Source organism: Salmo salar, chromosome 21 (genome assembly GCF_965601325.2).
Source record: "Salmo salar chromosome 21, fSalSal1, whole genome shotgun sequence".
In the NCBI taxonomy this organism is placed as follows: Eukaryota; Metazoa; Chordata; class Actinopteri; order Salmoniformes; family Salmonidae; genus Salmo; species Salmo salar.
In genome coordinates this window covers 7,358,549-7,383,415 of record NC_138311.1, presented here as the reverse complement: position 1 = coordinate 7,383,415, position 24,867 = coordinate 7,358,549, and the positions used below count along the sequence as shown (strand labels likewise).

The following is a 24,867-nucleotide window of genomic DNA, read 5'->3' as shown; positions in this document are numbered from 1 at the left end:
CATTTCTGGGAAGCCATTCCTAGTGCCATCAGAACCATCCAGCAAGAATACTACATCCTTTATGGCAATGCTTAGGTCCACTAAGAGTATCAGAAACAAAACAGTATGTCAACAAAACAGTATGTCAACATTGCTTCATCAAATCTGAAATATGTGTTTGTTGCTTTAGTTTTCCTAGATAATGCATCCGGTCTTACCTATGACTGTTGGGGAAATGGGTGTGGCGCCAACGTGTACAGTAATGAGTGAGGAGAAAAACTTATCCTGGACGCTGGGGAGATCAGAGAATTCAGAAACAGACTGGGAATAACTGGGGTCAGAGGCAATCCTTTGAACCTCTTTGCTAGAATTTCTGTTTCCAATGCCAAAGATCAAGACCCCACTCTCTTTCAGGGCAGAAACTGGTATTTCAACATTATCATTGGACCTCCCGCCACTCAGCAGTATCAGCATCTGAGGGACACCCTCTTGCCTTCTGCTTCCTGAGGAGGCAGTAAAGACGTTGTCCCTTACATACTGGAGGGCTGCCCCAGTGTTGAGGGGTCTACCTCCTCTGTGCCTCAGACCTCTGACGATGTCAAGAATGTCGCCCTTCGTGGTGTATGTGTTCAGATAGAAATTAACTTCTTGATCTCTACCGTACTGGACCACAGAAACGCGGTCTTTGTCTCCTCCCACATTGAGTTTCTCTACTACTCTCTGAACAAAATCACGCATTGCTGGGAATCCATTCCTTGTGCCATCAGAACCATCCAGAAGGAATACCACATCCTTTCTGGCGGTGTCATGATCAACTGAGAAAATCAATAGATTATGTTAATTCAAACTCATCAATTGTGGTGTTTTTGGCCAATTATATAGTCGTTTCTAAGACTCAGCGGCCATTTTGTTAACACATCCTGACTCTTAATTCACAGTGATAACACATACCTAAAACTGTTGGTGATTCTGGAGTAACATCAATAACCACTGCCTCCACCGAGGACAGAAGTTGCTGCTGGATGCTTGGAAGGTCAGTAAAGTCTGAGACAGACAGAGCGTAACTGGGATCATGTGATATCCTCTGCAATTCTCTGCTATCAGAGCTCCTTGTTCCAATTCCAAAGACCAAAACCCCAAGCTCCTTCAGAGCAGAGGCTGGCGTGTCAACATTGTCAACCGACCTTCCACCACTCAACAGAATCAGTAGCTGTGGAACGCCTTCCAAGCGTCTGCTTCCGGAGGAGGCAGTAAAGACATTGTCCCTCACGTACTGGAGAGCTGCTCCAGTGTTGAGAGGTCTCCCGCCTTTGTGTCTCAGACCTCTTACAGTGTTGAGAATCTCTCCCTTTGTTGTGTATGTGTTCAGATAGAATTGGGCGGCTGGATCTCTACTGTACTGGACCACCGCAACGCGATCTTTGTTCTCATCCACACTGAGTGTCTCCACCACTCTTTGAACAAAGTCACTTATGGCTGGGAATCCACTCCTAGTGCCATCAGATCCATCCAGCAAGAACACAACATCCCTCCTGGGAGCCTGACTTTCAACTAGGGAATGTGAAGGTTCAGATAAAGAGTCATATTACATGTGGCATAGGTTATGGGAAAACAGGACAAAGCTGCTTCTGTCACATGAAAGTCATCCCTTTCACTTATCACAAACAACTATTCAACGAAAGTGACAATTTGTGCATTGGCTTGAGTTATATCATAGGGAACATTGGTACAGAGGTATGAAATGAAACCACATGAAAGGCCTCAGGGGAACCTACAAGAGTGATCAAAGGTATCAACTACTCTATCCTAATGTAAAAGAGGAAATGAAAAGATCAAAAGCATATTTTTCTTACCTAGTATTGTTGGTATTAGTGTTGGTGTCATGGTTGTGTCCTGTATAATGGCAGTGTTCATGGCAGAAAGAAGCTGCTGTTGGATGTTGGGGAGGTCAGTAAATTCAGACACGGAGAGAGCATAACTGGGGTCATAGGATATCTTCTGTAATTCTCTGCTATCAGAGCTCCTTGTTCCAATTCCAAACACCAAGACACCAAGCTCCTTGAGAGCAGAAGCTGGTTTATCTACATTGTCAAAGGACCTTCCACCATTTAGCAGTATCAGAATCTGTGGAACACTTTCAAGGCGCCTACTTCCAGAGGAGGCATTAAAGACGTAGTCCCTGACATACTGGAGAGCTGCTCCAGTGTTGAGGGGTCTCCCTCCTTTGTGCTTCAGCCCTCTTACGGTGTCAACAACCTCTTCTTTTCTCATGTAAGTGTTCAGATAGAAGTGGGCCTCTGGTTCTCTGCTATACTGTACCACAGAGACTCGATCTCTGTTCTCCCCTACAGTGAGTTTCTCCACTACTCTTTGAACAAAGTCCCGCATTTCTGGGAAGCCATTCCTAGTGCCATCAGAACCATCCAGCAAGAATACTACATCCTTTCTGGCAATGCTTAGGTCCACTAAGAGTATCAGAAACAAAACAGTATGTCAACAAAACAGTATGTCAACATTGCTTCATCAAATCTGAAATATGTGTTTGTTGCTTTAGTTTTCCTAGATAATGCATCCGGTCTTACCTATGACTGTTGGGGAAATGGGTGTGGCGCCAACGTGTACAGTAATGAGTGAGGAGAAAAACTTATCCTGGACGCTGGGGAGATCAGAGAATTCAGAAACAGACTGGGAATAACTGGGGTCAGAGGCAATCCTTTGAACCTCTTTGCTAGAATTTCTGTTTCCAATGCCAAAGATCAAGACCCCACTCTCTTTCAGGGCAGAAACTGGTATTTCAACATTATCATTGGACCTCCCGCCACTCAGCAGTATCAGCATCTGAGGGACACCCTCTTGGCTTCTGCTTCCTGAGGAGGCAGTAAAGACGTTGTCCCTTACATACTGGAGGGCTGCCCCAGTGTTGAGGGGTCTACCTCCTCTGTGCCTCAGACCTCTGACGATGTCAAGAATGTCGCCCTTCGTGGTGTATGTGTTCAGATAGAAATTAACTTCTTGATCTCTACCGTACTGGACCACAGAAACGCGGTCTTTGTCTCCTCCCACATTGAGTTTCTCTACTACTCTCTGAACAAAATCACGCATTGCTGGGAATCCATTCCTTGTGCCATCAGAACCATCCAGAAGGAATACCACATCCTTTCTGGCGGTGTCATGATCAACTGAGAAAATCAATAGATTATGTTAATTCAAACTCATCAATTGTGGTGTTTTTGGCCAATTATATAGTCGTTTCTAAGACTCAGCGGCCATTTTGTTAACACATCCTGACTCTTAATTCACAGTGATAACACATACCTAAAACTGTTGGTGATTCTGGAGTAACATCAATAACCACTGCCTCCACCGAGGACAGAAGTTGCTGCTGGATGCTTGGAAGGTCAGTAAAGTCTGAGACAGACAGAGCGTAACTGGGATCATGTGATATCCTCTGCAATTCTCTGCTATCAGAGCTCCTTGTTCCAATTCCAAAGACCAAAACCCCAAGCTCCTTCAGAGCAGAGGCTGGCGTGTCAACATTGTCAACCGACCTTCCACCACTCAACAGAATCAGTAGCTGTGGAACGCCTTCCAAGCGTCTGCTTCCGGAGGAGGCAGTAAAGACATTGTCCCTCACGTACTGGAGAGCTGCTCCAGTGTTGAGAGGTCTCCCGCCTTTGTGTCTCAGACCTCTTACAGTGTTGAGAATCTCTCCCTTTGTTGTGTATGTGTTCAGATAGAATTGGGCGGCTGGATCTCTACTGTACTGGACCACCGCAACGCGATCTTTGTTCTCATCCACACTGAGTGTCTCCACCACTCTTTGAACAAAGTCACGCATGGCTGGGAATCCACTCCTAGTGCCATCAGATCCATCCAGCAAGAACACAACATCCCTCCTGGGAGCCTGACTCTCAACTAGGGAATGTGAAGGTTCAGATAAAGAGTCATATTACATGTGGCATAGGTTATGGGAAAACAGGACAAAGCTGCTTCTGTCACATGAAAGTCATCCCTTTCACTTATCACAAACAACTATTCAACGAAAGTGACAATTTGTGCATTGGCTTGAGTTATATCATAGGGAACATTGGTACAGAGGTATGAAATGAAACCACATGAAAGGCCTCAGGGGAACCTACAAGAGTGATCAAAGGTATCAACTACTCTATCCTAATGTAAAAGAGGAAATGGAACAGATCAAAAGCATATTTTTCTTACCTAGTATTGTTGGTATTAGTGTTGGTGTCATGGTTGTGTCCTGTATAATGGCAGTGTTCATGGCAGAAAGAAGCTGCTGTTGGATGTTGGGGAGGTCAGTAAATTCAGACACGGAGAGAGCATAACTGGGGTCATAGGATATCTTCTGTAATTCTCTGCTATCAGAGCTCCTTGTTCCAATTCCAAACACCAAGACACCAAGCTCCTTGAGAGCAGAAGCTGGTTTATCTACATTGTCAAAGGACCTTCCACCATTTAGCAGTATCAGAATCTGTGGAACACTTTCAAGGCGCCTACTTCCAGAGGAGGCATTAAAGATGTAGTCCCTGACATACTGGAGAGCTGCTCCAGTGTTGAGGGGTCTCCCTCCTTTGTGCTTCAGCCCTCTTACGGTGTCAACAACCTCTTCTTTTCTCATGTAAGTGTTCAGATAGAAGTGGGCCTCTGGTTCTCTGCTATACTGTACCACAGAGACTCGATCTCTGTTCTCCCCTACAGTGAGTTTCTCCACTACTCTTTGAACAAAGTCCCGCATTTCTGGGAAGCCATTCCTAGTGCCATCAGAACCATCCAGCAAGAATACTACATCCTTTCTGGCAATGCTTAGGTCCACTAAGAGTATCAGAAACAAAACAGTATGTCAACAAAACAGTATGTCAACATTGCTTCATCAAATCTGAAATATGTGTTTGTTGCTTTAGTTTTCCTAGATAATGCATCCGGTCTTACCTATGACTGTTGGGGAAATGGGTGTGGCGCCAACGTGTACAGTAATGAGTGAGGAGAAAAACTTATCCTGGACGCTGGGGAGATCAGAGAATTCAGAAACAGACTGGGAATAACTGGGGTCAGAGGCAATCCTTTGAACCTCTTTGCTAGAATTTCTGTTTCCAATGCCAAAGATCAAGACCCCACTCTCTTTCAGGGCAGAAACTGGTATTTCAACATTATCATTGGACCTCCCGCCACTCAGCAGTATCAGCATCTGAGGGACACCCTCTTGGCTTCTGCTTCCTGAGGAGGCAGTAAAGACGTTGTCCCTTACATAATGGAGGGCTGCCCCAGTGTTGAGGGGTCTACCTCCTCTGTGCCTCAGACCTCTGACGATGTCAAGAATGTCGCCCTTCGTGGTGTATGTGTTCAGATAGAAATTAACTTCTTGATCTCTACCGTACTGGACCACAGAAACGCGGTCTTTGTCTCCTCCCACATTGAGTTTCTCTACTACTCTCTGAACAAAATCACGCATTGCTGGGAATCCATTCCTTGTGCCATCAGAACCATCCAGAAGGAATACCACATCCTTTCTGGCGGTGTCATGATCAACTGAGAAAATCAATAGATTATGTTAATTCAAACTGATCAATTGTGGTGTTTTTGGCCAATTATATAGTCGTTTCTAAGACTCAGCGGCCATTTTGTTAACACATCCTGACTCTTAATTCACAGTGATAACACATACCTAAAACTGTTGGTGATTCTGGAGTAACATCAATAACCACTGCCTCCACCGAGGACAGAAGTTGCTGCTGGATGCTTGGAAGGTCAGTAAAGTCTGAGACAGACAGAGCGTAACTGGGATCATGTGATATCCTCTGCAATTCTCTGCTATCAGAGCTCCTTGTTCCAATTCCAAAGACCAAAACCCCAAGCTCCTTCAGAGCAGAGGCTGGCGTGTCAACATTGTCAACCGACCTTCCACCACTCAACAGAATCAGTAGCTGTGGAACGCCTTCCAAGCGTCTGCTTCCGGAGGAGGCAGTAAAGACATTGTCCCTCACGTACTGGAGAGCTGCTCCAGTGTTGAGAGGTCTCCCGCCTTTGTGTCTCAGACCTCTTACAGTGTTGAGAATCTCTCCCTTTGTTGTGTATGTGTTCAGATAGAATTGGGCGGCTGGATCTCTACTGTACTGGACCACCGCAACGCGATCTTTGTTCTCATCCACACTGAGTGTCTCCACCACTCTTTGAACAAAGTCACGCATGGCTGGGAATCCACTCCTAGTGCCATCAGATCCATCCAGCAAGAACACAACATCCCTCCTGGGAGCCTGACTCTCAACTAGGGAATGTGAAGGTTCAGATAAAGAGTCATATTACATGTGGCATAGGTTATGGGAAAACAGGACAAAGCTGCTTCTGTCACATGAAAGTCATCCCTTTCACTTATCACAAACAACTATTCAACGAAAGTGACAATTTGTGCATTGGCTTGAGTTATATCATAGGGAACATTGGTACAGAGGTATGAAATGAAACCACATGAAAGGCCTCAGGGGAACCTACAAGAGTGATCAAAGGTATCAACTACTCTATCCTAATGTAAAAGAGGAAATGGAACAGATCAAAAGCATATTTTTCTTACCTAGTATTGTTGGTATTAGTGTTGGTGTCATGGTTGTGTCCTGTATAATGGCAGTGTTCATGGCAGAAAGAAGCTGCTGTTGGATGTTGGGGAGGTCAGTAAATTCAGACACGGAGAGAGCATAACTGGGGTCATAGGATATCTTCTGTAATTCTCTGCTATCAGAGCTCCTTGTTCCAATTCCAAACACCAAGACACCAAGCTCCTTGAGAGCAGAAGCTGGTTTATCTACATTGTCAAAGGACCTTCCACCATTTAGCAGTATCAGAATCTGTGGAACACTTTCAAGGCGCCTACTTCCAGAGGAGGCATTAAAGATGTAGTCCCTGACATACTGGAGAGCTGCTCCAGTGTTGAGGGGTCTCCCTCCTTTGTGCTTCAGCCCTCTTACGGTGTCAACAACCTCTTCTTTTCTCATGTAAGTGTTCAGATAGAAGTGGGCCTCTGGTTCTCTGCTATACTGTACCACAGAGACTCGATCTCTGTTCTCCCCTACAGTGAGTTTCTCCACTACTCTTTGAACAAAGTCCCGCATTTCTGGGAAGCCATTCCTAGTGCCATCAGAACCATCCAGCAAGAATACTACATCCTTTCTGGCAATGCTTAGGTCCACTAAGAGTATCAGAAACAAAACAGTATGTCAACAAAACAGTATGTCAACATTGCTTCATCAAATCTGAAATATGTGTTTGTTGCTTTAGTTTTCCTAGATAATGCATCCGGTCTTACCTATGACTGTTGGGGAAATGGGTGTGGCGCCAACGTGTACAGTAATGAGTGAGGAGAAAAACTTATCCTGGACGCTGGGGAGATCAGAGAATTCAGAAACAGACTGGGAATAACTGGGGTCAGAGGCAATCCTTTGAACCTCTTTGCTAGAATTTCTGTTTCCAATGCCAAAGATCAAGACCCCACTCTCTTTCAGGGCAGAAACTGGTATTTCAACATTATCATTGGACCTCCCGCCACTCAGCAGTATCAGCATCTGAGGGACACCCTCTTGGCTTCTGCTTCCTGAGGAGGCAGTAAAGACGTTGTCCCTTACATAATGGAGGGCTGCCCCAGTGTTGAGGGGTCTACCTCCTCTGTGCCTCAGACCTCTGACGATGTCAAGAATGTCGCCCTTCGTGGTGTATGTGTTCAGATAGAAATTAACTTCTTGATCTCTACCGTACTGGACCACAGAAACGCGGTCTTTGTCTCCTCCCACATTGAGTTTCTCTACTACTCTCTGAACAAAATCACGCATTGCTGGGAATCCATTCCTTGTGCCATCAGAACCATCCAGAAGGAATACCACATCCTTTCTGGCGGTGTCATGATCAACTGAGAAAATCAATAGATTATGTTAATTCAAACTGATCAATTGTGGTGTTTTTGGCCAATTATATAGTCGTTTCTAAGACTCAGCGGCCATTTTGTTAACACATCCTGACTCTTAATTCACAGTGATAACACATACCTAAAACTGTTGGTGATTCTGGAGTAACATCAATAACCACTGCCTCCACCGAGGACAGAAGTTGCTGCTGGATGCTTGGAAGGTCAGTAAAGTCTGAGACAGACAGAGCGTAACTGGGATCATGTGATATCCTCTGCAATTCTCTGCTATCAGAGCTCCTTGTTCCAATTCCAAAGACCAAAACCCCAAGCTCCTTCAGAGCAGAGGCTGGCGTGTCAACATTGTCAACCGACCTTCCACCACTCAACAGAATCAGTAGCTGTGGAACGCCTTCCAAGCGTCTGCTTCCGGAGGAGGCAGTAAAGACATTGTCCCTCACGTACTGGAGAGCTGCTCCAGTGTTGAGAGGTCTCCCGCCTTTGTGTCTCAGACCTCTTACAGTGTTGAGAATCTCTCCCTTTGTTGTGTATGTGTTCAGATAGAATTGGGCGGCTGGATCTCTACTGTACTGGACCACCGCAACGCGATCTTTGTTCTCATCCACACTGAGTGTCTCCACCACTCTTTGAACAAAGTCACGCATGGCTGGGAATCCACTCCTAGTGCCATCAGATCCATCCAGCAAGAACACAACATCCCTCCTGGGAGCCTGACTCTCAACTAGGGAATGTGAAGGTTCAGATAAAGAGTCATATTACATGTGGCATAGGTTATGGGAAAACAGGACAAAGCTGCTTCTGTCACATGAAAGTCATCCCTTTCACTTATCACAAACAACTATTCAACGAAAGTGACAATTTGTGCATTGGCTTGAGTTATATCATAGGGAACATTGGTACAGAGGTATGAAATGAAACCACATGAAAGGCCTCAGGGGTATCTACACAAGTGTTCTAAGCTATCAACTACTCTATCCTAATGTAAAAGAGGAAATGGAACAGATCAAAAGCATATTTTTCTTACCTAGTATTGTTGGTATTAGTGTTGGTGTCATGGTTGTGTCCTGTATAATGGCAGTGTTCATGGCAGAAAGAAGCTGCTGTTGGATGTTGGGGAGGTCAGTAAATTCAGACACGGAGAGAGCATAACTGGGGTCATAGGATATCTTCTGTAATTCTCTGCTATCAGAGCTCCTTGTTCCAATTCCAAACACCAAGACACCAAGCTCCTTGAGAGCAGAAGCTGGTTTATCTACATTGTCAAAGGACCTTCCACCATTTAGCAGTATCAGAATCTGTGGAACACTTTCAAGGCGCCTACTTCCAGAGGAGGCAGTAAAGATGTAGTCCCTGACATACTGGAGAGCTGCTCCAGTGTTGAGGGGTCTCCCTCCTTTGTGCTTCAGCCCTCTTACGGTGTCAACAACCTCTTCTTTTCTCATGTAAGTGTTCAGATAGAAGTGGGCCTCTGGTTCTCTGCTATACTGTACCACAGAGACTCGATCTCTGTTCTCCCCTACAGTGAGTTTCTCCACTACTCTTTGAACAAAGTCCCGCATTTCTGGGAAGCCATTCCTAGTGCCATCAGAACCATCCAGCAAGAATACTACATCCTTTCTGGCAATGCTTAGGTCCACTAAGAGTATCAGAAACAAAACAGTATGTCAACAAAACAGTATGTCAACATTGCTTCATCAAATCTGAAATATGTGTTTGTTGCTTTAGTTTTCCTAGATAATGCATCCGGTCTTACCTATGACTGTTGGGGAAATGGGTGTGGCGCCAACGTGTACAGTAATGAGTGAGGAGAAAAACTTATCCTGGACGCTGGGGAGATCAGAGAATTCAGAAACAGACTGGGAATAACTGGGGTCAGAGGCAATCCTTTGAACCTCTTTGCTAGAATTTCTGTTTCCAATGCCAAAGATCAAGACCCCACTCTCTTTCAGGGCAGAAACTGGTATTTCAACATTATCATTGGACCTCCCACCACTCAGCAGTATCAGCATCTGAGGGACACCCTCTTGGCTTCTGCTTCCTGAGGAGGCAGTAAAGACGTTGTCCCTTACATACTGGAGGGCTGCCCCAGTGTTGAGGGGTCTACCTCCTCTGTGCCTCAGACCTCTGACGATGTCAAGAATGTCGCCCTTCGTGGTGTATGTGTTCAGATAGAAATTAACTTCTTGATCTCTACCGTACTGGACCACAGAAACGCGGTCTTTGTCTCCTCCCACATTGAGTTTCTCTACTACTCTCTGAACAAAATCACGCATTGCTGGGAATCCATTCCTTGTGCCATCAGAACCATCCAGAAGGAATACCACATCCTTTCTGGCGGTGGCATGATCAACTGAGAAAATCAATAGATTATGTTAATTCAAACTGATCAATTGTGGTGTTTTTGGCCAATTATATAGTCGTTTCTAAGACTCAGCGGACATTTTGTTAACACATCCTGACTCTTAATTCACAGTGATAACACATACCTAAAACTGTTGGTGATTCTGGAGTAACATCAATAACCACTGCCTCCACCGAGGACAGAAGTTGCTGCTGGATGCTCGGAAGGTCAGTAAAGTCTGAGACAGACAGAGCGTAACTGGGATCATGTGATATCCTCTGCAATTCTCTGCTATCAGAGCTCCTTGTTCCAATTCCAAAGACCAAAACCCCAAGCTCCTTCAGAGCAGAGGCTGGCGTGTCAACATTGTCAACCGACCTTCCACCACTCAACAGAATCAATAGCTGTGGAACGCCTTCCAAGCGTCTGCTTCCGGAGGAGGCAGTAAAGACATTGTCCCTCACGTACTGGAGAGCTGCTCCAGTGTTGAGAGGTCTCCCGCCTTTGTGTCTCAGACCTCTTACAGTGTTGAGAATCTCTCCCTTTGTTGTGTATGTGTTCAGATATAATTGTGCGGCTGGATCTCTACTGTACTGGACCACCGCAACGCGATCTTTGTTCTCATCCACACTGAGTGTCTCCACCACTCTTTGAACAAAGTCACGCATGGCTGGGAATCCACTCCTAGTGCCATCAGATCCATCCAGCAAGAACACAACATCCCTCCTGGGAGCCTGACTCTCAACTAGGGAATTTGAAGGTTCAGGTAAAGAGTAATATTACATGTGGCATAGGTTATGGGAAAACAGGACAAAGCTGCTTCTGTCACATGAAAGTCATCCCTTTCACTTATCACAAACAACTATTCAACGAAAGTGACAATTTGTGCATTGGCTTGAGTTATATCATAGGGAACATTGGTACAGAGGTATGAAATGAAACCACATGAAAGGCCTCAGGGGTATCTACACAAGTGTTCTAAGCTATCAACTACTCTATCCTAATGTAAAAGAGGAAATGGAACAGATCAAAAGCATATTTTTCTTACCTAGTATTGTTGGTATTAGTGTTGGTGTCATGGTTGTGTCCTGTATAATGGCAGTGTTCATGGCAGAAAGAAGCTGCTGTTGGATGTTGGGGAGGTCAGTAAATTCAGACACGGAGAGAGCATAACTGGGGTCATAGGATATCTTCTGTAATTCTCTGCTATCAGAGCTCCTTGTTCCAATTCCAAACACCAAGACACCAAGCTCCTTGAGAGCAGAAGCTGGTTTATCTACATTGTCAAAGGACCTTCCACCATTTAGCAGTATCAGAATCTGTGGAACACTTTCAAGGCGCCTACTTCCAGAGGAGGCAGTAAAGATGTAGTCCCTGACATACTGGAGAGCTGCTCCAGTGTTGAGGGGTCTCCCTCCTTTGTGCTTCAGCCCTCTTACGGTGTCAACAACCTCTTCTTTTCTCATGTAAGTGTTCAGATAGAAGTGGGCCTCTGGTTCTCTGCTATACTGTACCACAGAGACTCGATCTCTGTTCTCCCCTACAGTGAGTTTCTCCACTACTCTTTGAACAAAGTCCCGCATTTCTGGGAAGCCATTCCTAGTGCCATCAGAACCATCCAGCAAGAATACTACATCCTTTCTGGCAATGCTTAGGTCCACTAAGAGTATCAGAAACAAAACAGTATGTCAAAAAAACAGTATGTCAACATTGCTTCATCAAATCTGAAATATGTGTTTGTTGCTTTAGTTTTCCTAGATAATGCATCCGGTCTTACCTATGACTGTTGGGGAAATGGGTGTGGCGCCAACGTGTACAGTAATGAGTGAGGAGAAAAACTTATCCTGGACGCTGGGGAGATCAGAGAATTCAGAAACAGACTGGGAATAACTGGGGTCAGAGGCAATCCTTTGAACCTCTTTGCTAGAATTTCTGTTTCCAATGCCAAAGATCAAGACCCCACTCTCTTTCAGGGCAGAAACTGGTATTTCAACATTATCATTGGACCTCCCACCACTCAGCAGTATCAGCATCTGAGGGACACCCTCTTGGCTTCTGCTTCCTGAGGAGGCAGTAAAGACGTTGTCCCTTACATACTGGAGGGCTGCCCCAGTGTTGAGGGGTCTACCTCCTCTGTGCCTCAGACCTCTGACGATGTCAAGAATGTCGCCCTTCGTGGTGTATGTGTTCAGATAGAAATTAACTTCTTGATCTCTACCGTACTGGACCACAGAAACGCGGTCTTTGTCTCCTCCCACATTGAGTTTCTCTACTACTCTCTGAACAAAATCACGCATTGCTGGGAATCCATTCCTTGTGCCATCAGAACCATCCAGAAGGAATACCACATCCTTTCTGGCGGTGGCATGATCAACTGAGAAAATCAATAGATTATGTTAATTCAAACTGATCAATTTTGGTGTTTTTGGCCAATTATATAGTCGTTTCTAAGACTCAGCGGACATTTTGTTAACACATCCTGACTCTTAATTCACAGTGATAACACATACCTAAAACTGTTGGTGATTCTGGAGTAACATCAATAACCACTGCCTCCACCGAGGACAGAAGTTGCTGCTGGATGCTCGGAAGGTCAGTAAAGTCTGAGACAGACAGAGCGTAACTGGGATCATGTGATATCCTCTGCAATTCTCTGCTATCAGAGCTCCTTGTTCCAATTCCAAAGACCAAAACCCCAAGCTCCTTCAGAGCAGAGGCTGGCGTGTCAACATTGTCAACCGACCTTCCACCACTCAACAGAATCAATAGCTGTGGAACGCCTTCCAAGCGTCTGCTTCCGGAGGAGGCAGTAAAGACATTGTCCCTCACGTACTGGAGAGCTGCTCCAGTGTTGAGAGGTCTCCCGCCTTTGTGTCTCAGACCTCTTACAGTGTTGAGAATCTCTCCCTTTGTTGTGTATGTGTTCAGATATAATTGTGCGGCTGGATCTCTACTGTACTGGACCACCGCAACGCGATCTTTGTTCTCATCCACACTGAGTGTCTCCACCACTCTTTCAACAAAGTCACGCATGGCTGGGAATCCACTCCTAGTGCCATCAGATCCATCCAGCAAGAACACAACATCCCTCCTGGGAGCCTGACTCTCAACTAGGGAATTTGAAGGTTCAGGTAAAGAGTAATATTACATGTGGCATAGGTTATGGGAAAACAGGACAAAGCTGCTTCTGTCACATGAAAGTCATCCCTTTCACTTATCACAAACAACTATTCAACGAAAGTGACAATTTGTGCATTGGCTTGAGTTATATCATAGGGAACATTGGTACAGAGGTATGAAATGAAACCACATGAAAGGCCTCAGGGGTATCTACACAAGTGTTCTAAGCTATCAACTACTCTATCCTAATGTAAAAGAGGAAATGGAACAGATCAAAAGCATATTTTTCTTACCTAGTATTGTTGGTATTAGTGTTGGTGTCATGGTTGTGTCCTGTATAATGGCAGTGTTCATGGCAGAAAGAAGCTGCTGTTGGATGTTGGGGAGGTCAGTAAATTCAGACACGGAGAGAGCATAACTGGGGTCATAGGATATCTTCTGTAATTCTCTGCTATCAGAGCTCCTTGTTCCAATTCCAAACACCAAGACACCAAGCTCCTTGAGAGCAGAAGCTGGTTTATCTACATTGTCAAAGGACCTTCCACCATTTAGCAGTATCAGAATCTGTGGAACACTTTCAAGGCGCCTACTTCCAGAGGAGGCAGTAAAGATGTAGTCCCTGACATACTGGAGAGCTGCTCCAGTGTTGAGGGGTCTCCCTCCTTTGTGCTTCAGCCCTCTTACGGTGTCAACAACCTCTTCTTTTCTCATGTAAGTGTTCAGATAGAAGTGGGCCTCTGGTTCTCTGCTATACTGTACCACAGAGACTCGATCTCTGTTCTCCCCTACAGTGAGTTTCTCCACTACTCTTTGAACAAAGTCCCGCATTTCTGGGAAGCCATTCCTAGTGCCATCAGAACCATCCAGCAAGAATACTACATCCTTTCTGGCAATGCTTAGGTCCACTAAGAGTATCAGAAACAAAACAGTATGTCAACAAAACAGTATGTCAACATTGCTTCATCAAATCTGAAATATGTGTTTGTTGCTTTAGTTTTCCTAGATAATGCATCCTGTCTTACCTATGACTGTTGGGGAAATGGGTGTGGCGCCAACGTGTACAGTAATGAGTGAGGAGAAAAACTTATCCTGGACGCTGGGGAGATCAGAGAATTCAGAAACAGACTGGGAATAACTGGGGTCAGAGGCAATCCTTTGAACCTCTTTGCTAGAATTTCTGTTTCCAATGCCAAAGATCAAGACCCCACTCTCTTTCAGGGCAGAAACTGGTATTTCAACATTATCATTGGACCTCCCGCCACTCAGCAGTATCAGCATCTGAGGGACACCCTCTTGGCTTCTGCTTCCTGAGGAGGCAGTAAAGACGTTGTCCCTTACATACTGGAGGGCTGCCCCAGTGTTGAGGGGTCTACCTCCTCTGTGCCTCAGACCTCTGACGATGTCAAGAATGTCGCCCTTCGTGGTGTATGTGTTCAGATAGAAATTAACTTCTTCATCTCTACCGTACTGGACCACAGAAACGCGGTCTTTGTCTCCTCCCACATTGAGTTTCTCTACTACTCTCTGAACAAAATCACGCATTGCTGGGAATCCATTCCTTGTGCCATCAGAACCATCCAGAAGGAATACCACATCCTTTCTGGCGGTGTCATGATCAACTGAGAAAATCAATAGATTATGTTAATTCAAACTGATCAATTGTGGTGTTTTTGGCCAATTATATAGTCGTTTCTAAGACTCAGCGGACATTTTGTTAACACATCCTGACTCTTAATTCACAGTGATAACACATACCTAAAACTGTTGGTGATTCTGGAGTAACATCAATAACCACTGCCTCCACCGAGGACAGAAGTTGCTTCTGGATGCTCGGAAGGTCAGTAAAGTCTGAGACAGACAGAGCGTAACTGGGATCATGTGATATCCTCTGCAATTCTCTGCTATCAGAGCTCCTTGTTCCAATTCCAAAGACCAAAACCCCAAGCTCCTTCAGAGCAGAGGCTGGCGTGTCAACATTGTCAACCGACCTTCCACCACTCAACAGAATCAATAGCTGTGGAACGCCTTCCAAGCGTCTGCTTCCGGAGGAGGCAGTAAAGACATTGTCCCTCACGTACTGGAGAGCTGCTCCAGTGTTGAGAGGTCTCCCGCCTTTGTGTCTCAGACCTCTTACAGTGTTGAGAATCTCTCCCTTTGTTGTGTATGTGTTCAGATAGAATTGTGCGGCTGGATCTCTACTGTACTGGACCACCGCAACGCGATCTTTGTTCTCATCCACACTGAGTGTCTCCACCACTCTTTGAACAAAGTCACGCATGGCTGGGAATCCACTCCTAGTGCCATCAGATCCATCCAGCAAGAACACAACATCCCTCCTGGGAGCCTGACTCTCAACTAGGGAATTTGAAGGTTCAGGTAAAGAGTAATATTACATGTGGCATAGGTTATGGGAAAACAGGACAAAGCTGCTTCTGTCACATGAAAGTCATCCCTTTCACTTATCACAAACAACTATTCAACGAAAGTGACAATTTGTGCATTGGCTTGAGTTATATCATAGGGAACATTGGTACAGAGGTATGAAATGAAACCACATGAAAGGCCTCAGGGGTATCTACACAAGTGTTCTAAGCTATCAACTACTCTATCCTAATGTAAAAGAGGAAATGGAACAGATCAAAAGCATATTTTTCTTACCTAGTATTGTTGGTATTAGTGTTGGTGTCATGGTTGTGTCCTGTATAATGGCAGTGTTCATGGCAGAAAGAAGCTGCTGTTGGATGTTGGGGAGGTCAGTAAATTCAGACACGGAGAGAGCATAACTGGGGTCATAGGATATCTTCTGTAATTCTCTGCTATCAGAGCTCCTTGTTCCAATTCCAAACACCAAGACACCAAGCTCCTTGAGAGCAGAAGCTGGTTTATCTACATTGTCAAAGGACCTTCCACCATTTAGCAGTATCAGAATCTGTGGAACACTTTCAAGGCGCCTACTTCCAGAGGAGGCAGTAAAGACGTAGTCCCTGACATACTGGAGAGCTGCTCCAGTATTGAGGGGTCTCCCTCCTTTGTGCTTCAGCCCTCTTACGGTGTCAACAACCTCTTCTTTTCTCATGTAAGTGTTCAGATAGAAGTGGGCCTCTGGTTCTCTGCTATACTGTACCACAGAGACTCGATCTCTGTTCTCCCCTACAGTGAGTTTCTCCACTACTCTTTGAACAAAGTCCCGCATTTCTGGGAAGCCATTCCTAGTGCCATCAGAACCATCCAGCAAGAATACTACATCCTTTCTGGCAATGCTTAGGTCCACTAAGAGTATCAGAAACAAAACAGTATGTCAACAAAACAGTATGTCAACATTGCTTCATCAAATCTGAAATATGTGTTTGTTGCTTTAGTTTTCCTAGATAATGCATCCTGTCTTACCTATGACTGTTGGGGAAATGGGTGTGGCGCCAACGTGTACAGTAATGAGTGAGGAGAAAAACTTATCCTGGACGCTGGGGAGATCAGAGAATTCAGAAACAGACTGGGAATAACTGGGGTCAGAGGCAATCCTTTGAACCTCTTTGCTAGAATTTCTGTTTCCAATGCCAAAGATCAAGACCCCACTCTCTTTCAGGGCAGAAACTGGTATTTCAACATTATCATTGGACCTCCCGCCACTCAGCAGTATCAGCATCTGAGGGACACCCTCTTGGCTTCTGCTTCCTGAGGAGGCAGTAAAGACGTTGTCCCTTACATACTGGAGGGCTGCCCCAGTGTTGAGGGGTCTACCTCCTCTGTGCCTCAGACCTCTGACGATGTCAAGAATGTCGCCCTTCGTGGTGTATGTGTTCAGATAGAAATTAACTTCTTGATCTCTACCGTACTGGACCACAGAAACGCGGTCTTTGTCTCCTCCCACATTGAGTTTCTCTACTACTCTCTGAACAAAATCACGCATTGCTGGGAATCCATTCCTTGTGCCATCAGAACCATCCAGAAGGAATACCACATCCTTTCTGGCGGTGTCATGATCAACTGAGAAAATCAATAGATTATGTCAATCAAACTCATCAAATGTGGTGTTTTTGGCCAAATTATATAGTCGTTTCTAAGACTCAGCGGCCATTTTGCTAACACATCCTGACTCTTAATTCACAGTGATAACACATACCTAAAACTGTTGGTGATTCTGGAGTAACATCAATAACCACTGCCTCCACCGAGGACAGAAGTTGCTGCTGGATGCTCGGAAGGTCAGTAAAATCTGATACAGACAGAGCGTAACTGGGATCATGTGATATCCTCTGCAATTCTCTACTATCAGAGCTCCTTGTTCCAATTCCAAAGACCAAAACCCCAAGCTCCTTCAGAGCAGAGGCTGGCGTGTCAACATTGTCAACTGACCTTCCACCACTCAACAGAATCATTAGCTGTGGAACGCCTTCCAAGCGTCTGCTTCCGGAGGAGGCAGTAAAGACATTGTCCCTCACGTACTGGAGAGCTGCTCCAGTGTTGAGAGGTCTCCCGCCTTTGTGTCTCAGACCTCTTACAATGTTGAGAATCTCTCCCTTTGTTGTGTATGTGTTCAGATAGAATTGGGCTGCTGGATCTCTACTGTACTGGACCACCGCAATGCGATCTTTGTTCTCATCCACACTGAGTGTCTCCACCACTCTTTGAACAAAGTCACGCATGGCTGGGAATACTCTCCTAGTGCCATCAGATCCATCCAGTAAGAACACAAAATCCCTTTTGAGAGCCCGACTCTTAACTAGGGAATATGAGGATAAAAAAACGGAGTAATGTTGAATGTTGTATACACAAGGAAATAACAGGACACTGTTGCTTCTGTCACATGCAAGCCACTCCTTTCCCTAATCTGAAACAGCTATTCAAAGTAAAAGGTTATATGTGCATCGGAGAGCTCTAGCAAAAACTGCAACATATTTATAAAGTGAAAAGAACATGAAAGACCTTATGGGCATCTACCCAAAATGTAAAAGCTGTCAACTACTCCATGCTAATGTAAAAGAGGAAATGGAAATGATCAAGACCTTTTCCTTACCAAGTATTGTTGGTATTAGTGTTGGTGTCATGGTTGTGTCCTGTATAATGGCAGTGTTCATGGCAGAAAGAAGCTGCTGTTGGATGTTGGGGAGGTCAGTAAATTCAGACACGGAGAGAGCATAACTGGGGTCATAGGATATCTTCTGTAATTCTCTGCTATCAGAGCTCCTTGTTCCAATTCCAAACACCAAGACACCAAGCTCCTTGAGAGCAGAAGCTGGTTTATCTACATTGTCTCTTGACCGTCCACTACTGAGGAGAATTAGCATTTGTGTCACACCGTCCAATTGTCTACTCCCAGAGGACCTTGTGAATACATTTTCTTTCACAAACTTAAGAGCTGCTCCAGTATTAAGGGGTCTTCCCCCTTTGTGCGAGAGTCCCCTCACAGAATTCAACATGTCTTTCTTTCTCAGAAATGAATTCAAATAAAAGTTTGCCACTGCACCGTTACTAAACTGTACCACAGCCACTCTGTCATTCTTTTGTTCCACATTGAGATTTTCAATGATTTTGTGGAGGAACTCCTGAATAGCTGGGAATCCTTTTCTGGTGTTATCTGATCCATCCAGAAGAAACACGATATCTCTCCTATTTCCATCACTTTCCACTGTCCAACACACAATAAAAAAATAAATATATGTAAAAACATATGTCCTGTTATGTCAATAAACTATTTTGTTCTTTATTAATAATTCTAATCGGAAATCAACATTTCCAGTATAAAAGTTTAATATTTTCTTACCAACTCTAGTTACCTCCTGTGGTCTTACTTGGGCAAGATTTGTCTCCAAACTTTGCTGGATGTTTTGAAGGTTTGCAAAATCAGGGACTGAATAAGAATAATTTGGAAGAGATGATATTGATTGCATTTCAACCAAATCGGTCATCCTTGATCCAATAGCAAATGTTACAACCCCCAAAGTCTTGAGGGCCCTGGAAGGACCTCGAGGAGAATCTCTAGATCTGCCACCAGTCAGTAGCACTAGGATCTGTTCAGCACCCTCATGACGTCGACTTGCAGCATTATTAGTAAAGACATTGTCCTTCACAAACTGGAGGGCTGTGCCAGTATATTGAGGCCTCCCACCCTTTGGCCTCAGATTTCTGACTGCTGTAAGCACATCATCTCTTGTCTTGTACGCATTCAGGTTAAAGTTCACTGCTGCACTGTTGCTGTACTGCAGAACAGCAACTTGATCTTTTCCCTTGTCCATATCAAACTTTTCCACCACTTTCGCAACAAACTCTCGTATATCTGTGAATCTACTCCTTACATCATCAGATCCATCAAGGAGGAAAACAATGTCTCTTTTCACACTGGTGCCTTGAACTAGGATGAAAATTGAACTAAATCAGCAAATTGTGCATGGTACATTATACACATTTGAAGCTACAGTATAAGCTACATATTTTGAAAATGATTGAAAAATATAACTTCTCTTTTATACATATTTTCAATTAAATTGTTTATTATTGTACTCTTTTTCACTCACCTAAGCCCGGTCTTACTGTGTCTTTATGAGAGACAACTGCTGAGAGCAACTGTTGTCTAACAAGAGAAAGGTCAGAAAACTCTCTTAGCAAATATGCATGATTGGGACTGTATGCAATGCTCTGCATCTCCGCTGCATCTGCGTATTTGACCGCAACAGTCAAAAGCACAATTCCAGCCGCCTTCAGACTCTCAGATGGAACCAGAACATCATCTTGTGATTTTCCCCCACTTAGCAGTATCAGTATCTGAGGGATGCCCTCATGGCGTCTACTTCCTGAGGAGGTATTAAAGACATTGTTTTTAACATAATCAAGAGCTTCCCCAGTGTTGCGGGACCTTCCTCCTTCAAGATTGATATTGCGTACTTCTGCCATGATATCAATCTTCGATGAGTAAGTGTTCAATAGGAAATGAGTGGTAGGTTTGTTACTGTACTGGATCACAGCAACTTGTGCTTTGTCTGGCCCGATGTCAAGATGTTCAACAAATTGGCCAAGAAAATCACAGATTGATTGGACACCTTTTTGCATCTCATCAGATCCATCAAGTAGAAATACAACATCAACCCCATCCACCCTCTGGATATCTGATGTCAACAAAGTGGAATTGTCTGAAATGAGCAAAAATAATAATTGCACAACCAATAGGTCCTTATATACTGCACATCTGTACTGCAATCACATAATTTTGTATTCAATTGTATGACAATGCTGCTCTCTAATAGGAAGATTTGGAATAGATTCTCAGTGAATGACTGTGAATTTGTGATTTTAAAAAGCTTGAAGTGATATAAACTTTTATCTTAATAATCTTACCAATGACAGTTGACATTTCAGGTGTTTCCTGAACACCATTTATTACAGCTGTCACTGAAGAGTGTATGCTGTCAAGGTTATTAAAATTGGCAACAGAAAAAGAGTCTCCTGGTTTAAAAGATATCATTTGTAACTCCAACGTATCAGCATTCCTTGTTCCAATGCTAAATGTTCTTACTCCATCCCCTCTCAATGACTGTGCTGGTCCCATTATATTATCACTAGATCTCCCACCACTGAAGACAAATAGGTATTGAGGCACACCCTCAGCACGTCTTCCTCCAGCTGAAGCAGTAAATACAGTGTCTCTCACAAACTGCAGGGCTGTGCCAGTGTTGAGAGGTCTTCCAACTTTGTGCCTCATGGATCTTATTGAATTAAGCACATCATTTTTAGAAGAGTATGAATTCAGATAGAAATTGGGTGTGGCATTCCCACTGTACTGAACAAGGGCCACCCGGTCGCCATTTTCCTCCACATTAAGAATCTCCACTACTTTCTCTGCAAAGCGACGAATCCCCTCAAAACCAGTTTTAGAGTTGTCAGATCCATCAATAAGAAATACAACATCCTTTTTGTCAGATTCTGAAATGAAGGTAAAGAAAAGTTGCAAAGGGAAAGGAAAGGCACTTTTTTCCGAGATGGCACAGAAAGCAACTGCAGTGATATCAAGGTCATTGCTAGCATAAAACCATTGTCCAACTGAAATCTTAATAATCTCATTCTCTAAAGGTGAAATATCTTGGAAACAAGTATATGGTTTCTTCAAAAGACATGCAATAACATAGATAAGATAATGTATCTAAATGCAGAGAACACGTGACACTACAGCAAAATACAAATGGCCACAGCTTACCAAAATGCATGGTAGGAGCAGCTGGCTCTGGTTGATGGGATGCTTCTGTTAACAATGACAACAATTCTTGCTGAATTCTGGGGTCTTCAAAATCAGTAATGGACAGGGCATAATTGGGTTCATGAGATATTGTTTGCAGTTCAAGTGTGTCTGCATCTCCTGTGCCAATACCGATTGAAATGACTCCCATTTCTTTGAGCTTTGTGACAGGGGTTCTGATATCATCTCTAGATCTTCCACCACTCAGCAGTATTAGTATCTGTGGAACACCTTGCAGGCTTCTACTTCCACTGGAGGCAGTAAAGACATTATCCCTCACATACTGGAGAGCTGCTCCAGTATTTCGAGGACTTCCTCCTTTGTGCCTCAGACCTCTAACAGCATCAAGAACATAATATTTTGTTGAATGCATACCCAAGTTGAAATGAACCTCTGCTGTGTCACTGTATTGAACCACAGACACATGATCTTTGTTCCCATCTACATTGAGTTTCTCCACTACTCTCTGCATAAAGTCTTGAATATCTGGGAATATTCTTCGGGAATCATCAGAACCATCAAGTAAAAATACAATGTCCCTCCTGTCGTCAGTTGTTGCATCTATAACCATTCATAAAATGGGTTAATGGTAAAGAATAACTTTTAAAATATACATATAAGGAATTCAACAAACACCTCTGTGTTTTGTGAAATGAAATACATCAATATTATGCTAACTCAAATGACCAACTGCAGCATAACTGTTGCCATGATTGCATTCTTACCTATTAGTGTTGTTGGCAAGTTAGGAGTAGTCATTGCAACTCTCTGAACAGCAGAGAACACTTGCTGTTGAATGTTTGGGAGATCATTGTAATTTGGAGCTGAGAAAGCATAGCTGGGTTGACCTGAAATAGTTTGAAGCTCAAGTGTATCAGCATTCCTCATTCCCACCACTATTGCCATCACATCAATTGCTTTCAAGTTTGTCACTGCATTTCTGACATCATCATTGGACCTTCCCCCACTCAATAAAACCAGAATCTGAGGGATGCCCTCTTGGCGTCTACTTCCGGAGGAGGCAGTAAAGATGTTATCCCTGACATACTGGAGAGCTGCCCCAGTGTTGAGGGTGATCCCTCCTTTGTGCCTCAGGTGTCTAACAGCGTCAACAATGTCTTGTTTTGTTGTGTAAGTGTTCAGATAGAAGTGGGCCTCTGGTTCTTTGCTATACTGCACCACAGAGACTCGATCTCTTGTCTCCTGCACAGTGAGTTTCTCCACTACTCTTTGAACAAAGTCACGCATTGCCTCAAATCCATTTAGAGTTTCATCAGAGCCATCCAGTAAAAATACAACATCACGTTGTTTGGATTCAGTGTTATCTAGAAATGCACATGAATTAAATGAAATTCTCAGGTAAAATGATCAAGAAAGATCATGTATATTTGTGACTAGCAAATGATACCAACATTTTTCAAAAGGCATGCATAAAGCAGTATCATGAATGTGCTGAATTTTCAGCAAGAATGTAGTAACCTGAAATGTGACAGATTCAATTGCTAATGAAGAGAGGTAGGGAAATAACTCCTTACCTACTACAGTTGGTTGATACACTCTTGGCTGACGAGGGACCCTTTTTACAAATGACAAAAGCTGCTGTTGAATGCTTTCAAGGTCATCAAACCGAGAGACAGAAAGGGCATAGGAGGGAATATGTGCTATCATTTGGAGCTCTAGAATGTCTGAATTCCTCGTACCAATACTGAATGGTACAATTCTGTCCTGTTTCAAAGCAGCAGCAGCACCTCCAACATCATCTTGAGATTTGCCACCAGTTAGCAGTATCAGTATCTGAGGGACACCTTCTTGGCTTCTGCTTCCTGAGGAGGCAGTAAAGACATTGTCCTTTACGTACTGGAGGGCAGCCCCGGTGTTGAGGGGTCTACCCCCTTTGTGCTGTAGGCTTCGAATAGAACCTAGAACACTTTGTTTTTCTGGATATGTGTTCAGCAAGAAATGGGCCTCTGGATTTCTGCTGTACTGAACCACAGAAACTCGATCTTTGATCTCTCCAACATTGAGGTTCTTCACCACTCTTTGAACAAATCCACACATGGCTGGAAATCCACTCCTAGTATCATCAGACCCATCCAATAGGAACACTATGTCTCTCTGTGCAGCATCTAATTCAACTAAGAAAACATTGAAGGACCTATTTAATAATAAAACCACTACATATATGCATTAATGCATTCACAAGGGCAGCATATCAATAGAATGTTGTAAAGTAGACTTATACATTGCAAAATGGTCTGAAATATTCTCCATAATATATTTTAACTATGATGACTATCACGTCATTACATAGCTCTATGCAACATGCAAAGAAATAGTGAGTGAAAATAAAGTGAGTTCAAATGTTAAAAAAATTAAGAAAGTTTGTAGATAAAGAGCTTGAGTTTTAAGAAAAGAAATTGAGATGTGAAATCAAACACTCCTTCCATGAAGAAAGGGGAAGATTGTATGCATAAAACAGATGAGAATCTAAACTAGCTTAAAACAACTAGACAATGATATACTGTATCATTGGCTCAAAAAAGAGCTTAAGCTGAAAGGACCAGAAAAGCATAGTTTCCTGATTTTAAACAATCAAGAATAGAATGACATTTCTGGAATGTGGAACAAGAAAGAGAGGATTTGGCATTTTTATGCCAATAAAAATGTATTTGATGCAAATAGAACAGTAACCATCCCAGCACCATCTCTGGTGTTTTGTTCATAAAAGTAGGATTATATAGTGTAACCATTCAAAGAGGCAATTTGAGGGAATGTAAACTGATCCAGAGATTTTCTTCAAAGAATGGTGCAGTTACATAAGTAATCAAACCAGTCAAGACCAATATTTGATAGAAGAAAAATGAATGACATCTGGGAAAGTCAACTTAATTGTTGACTCAGAGTCATGGTGGTTCTTACCGACAATAGTGGGGGGCTCAATTCCCATTTTTGACTGGACAAAGGCAAGGATCTCTGGCTGTATGGACAAAAGTTCACCAAAGACTGGTAGGTTGAAAATAAATCTGGAAGAGTAGGCAATGCTCTGCAGCTCCTCTTGCCTGACATTTTTCATCCCAATGGCAAACGAAAGAACCCCAAGGCGTTTGAGATCAGATGCAGCAGCTGTGACGTCATCACTTGACTCTCCACCAATTAACAAAAACAAAATCTGAGGAACCCCTTCCAGATGTCGACTCCCGGACGAAGCAGTGAAAACATTGTCCCTAACATACTGAAGAGCTGCCCCAGTGTTGCGGGGTCTTCCTCCTTTATGCCTTA

The 24,867-nt window shown here is 43.7% G+C and overlaps 3 protein-coding genes across 6 annotated transcripts in view; all 3 read right to left on the bottom strand.

Annotated features, from left to right (window-relative positions):
• Window positions 1-24,867, bottom strand: part of LOC106581666 (collagen alpha-3(VI) chain) — a 108,038-nt gene that overhangs the window by 50,188 nt on the left and 32,983 nt on the right. The window lies entirely within an intron of this gene.
• LOC123729524 (collagen alpha-3(VI) chain-like) lies at window positions 62-12,637 on the bottom strand. 3 transcript variants are annotated; one of them, XR_014381989.1, is made up of 14 exons: window positions 12,022-12,637; window positions 11,293-11,904; window positions 9,657-10,989; window positions 8,928-9,539; window positions 8,025-8,624; window positions 7,292-7,888; window positions 6,563-7,174; window positions 5,660-6,259; window positions 4,927-5,523; window positions 4,198-4,809; window positions 3,295-3,894; window positions 2,562-3,158; window positions 931-2,444; window positions 62-794 (listed from the first exon to the last, which is right to left on the bottom strand). XR_014381989.1 is itself a non-coding variant. In XM_082966941.1 (12 exons), the coding sequence occupies exons 2-12, from the start codon at window positions 10,174-10,176 to the stop codon at window positions 1,786-1,788; spliced, it is 6,606 nt and encodes a 2,201-aa protein (XP_082823067.1). In that variant the 5' UTR covers window positions 10,177-11,904; window positions 12,022-12,637; the 3' UTR covers window positions 62-1,785. The 3 variants fall into 3 exon arrangements, 1 of the variants encoding a protein (XP_082823067.1); XR_014381988.1 differs by having other exon boundaries at window positions 9,657-11,904; XM_082966941.1 differs by having other exon boundaries at window positions 62-2,444; window positions 9,657-11,904.
• Window positions 12,649-22,836, bottom strand: LOC106599138 (collagen alpha-3(VI) chain-like). Its single transcript, XM_082967287.1, has 7 exons — window positions 22,599-22,836; window positions 17,485-18,084; window positions 16,752-17,348; window positions 16,023-16,634; window positions 15,120-15,719; window positions 14,387-14,983; window positions 12,649-14,269 (listed from the first exon to the last, which is right to left on the bottom strand). The coding sequence occupies exons 1-7, from the start codon at window positions 22,834-22,836 to the stop codon at window positions 13,605-13,607; spliced, it is 3,909 nt and encodes a 1,302-aa protein (XP_082823413.1). The 3' UTR covers window positions 12,649-13,604.

What these genes read in the sequence shown, in the direction of transcription:
- LOC123729524 (XM_082966941.1), bottom strand. Translation starts at nt 10,176, where the DNA reads ATGCGTGATTTTGTTCAGAGAGTAGTAGAGAAACTCAATGTGGGAGGA. An exon ending in CATTTCCCCAACAGTCATAG is followed by an intron (nt 7,175 to 7,291) that starts GTAAGACCGGAT and finishes TGATACTCTTAG; the next exon opens with TGGACCTAAGCATTGCCAGA. An exon ending in ACTAATACCAACAATACTAG is followed by an intron (nt 6,260 to 6,562) that starts GTAAGAAAAATA and finishes CACATTCCCTAG; the next exon opens with TTGAGAGTCAGGCTCCCAGG.
- LOC106599138 (XM_082967287.1), bottom strand. Translation starts at nt 22,836, where the DNA reads ATGCGTGACTTTGTTCAAAGAGTAGTGGAGAAACTCACTGTGCAGGAG. An exon ending in CTTTACTGCCTCCTCCGGAA is followed by an intron (nt 18,085 to 22,598) that starts GTAGACGCCAAG and finishes CATATTCCCTAG; the next exon opens with TTAAGAGTCGGGCTCTCAAA. An exon ending in AGAATCACCAACAGTTTTAG is followed by an intron (nt 17,349 to 17,484) that starts GTATGTGTTATC and finishes TGATTTTCTCAG; the next exon opens with TTGATCATGACACCGCCAGA.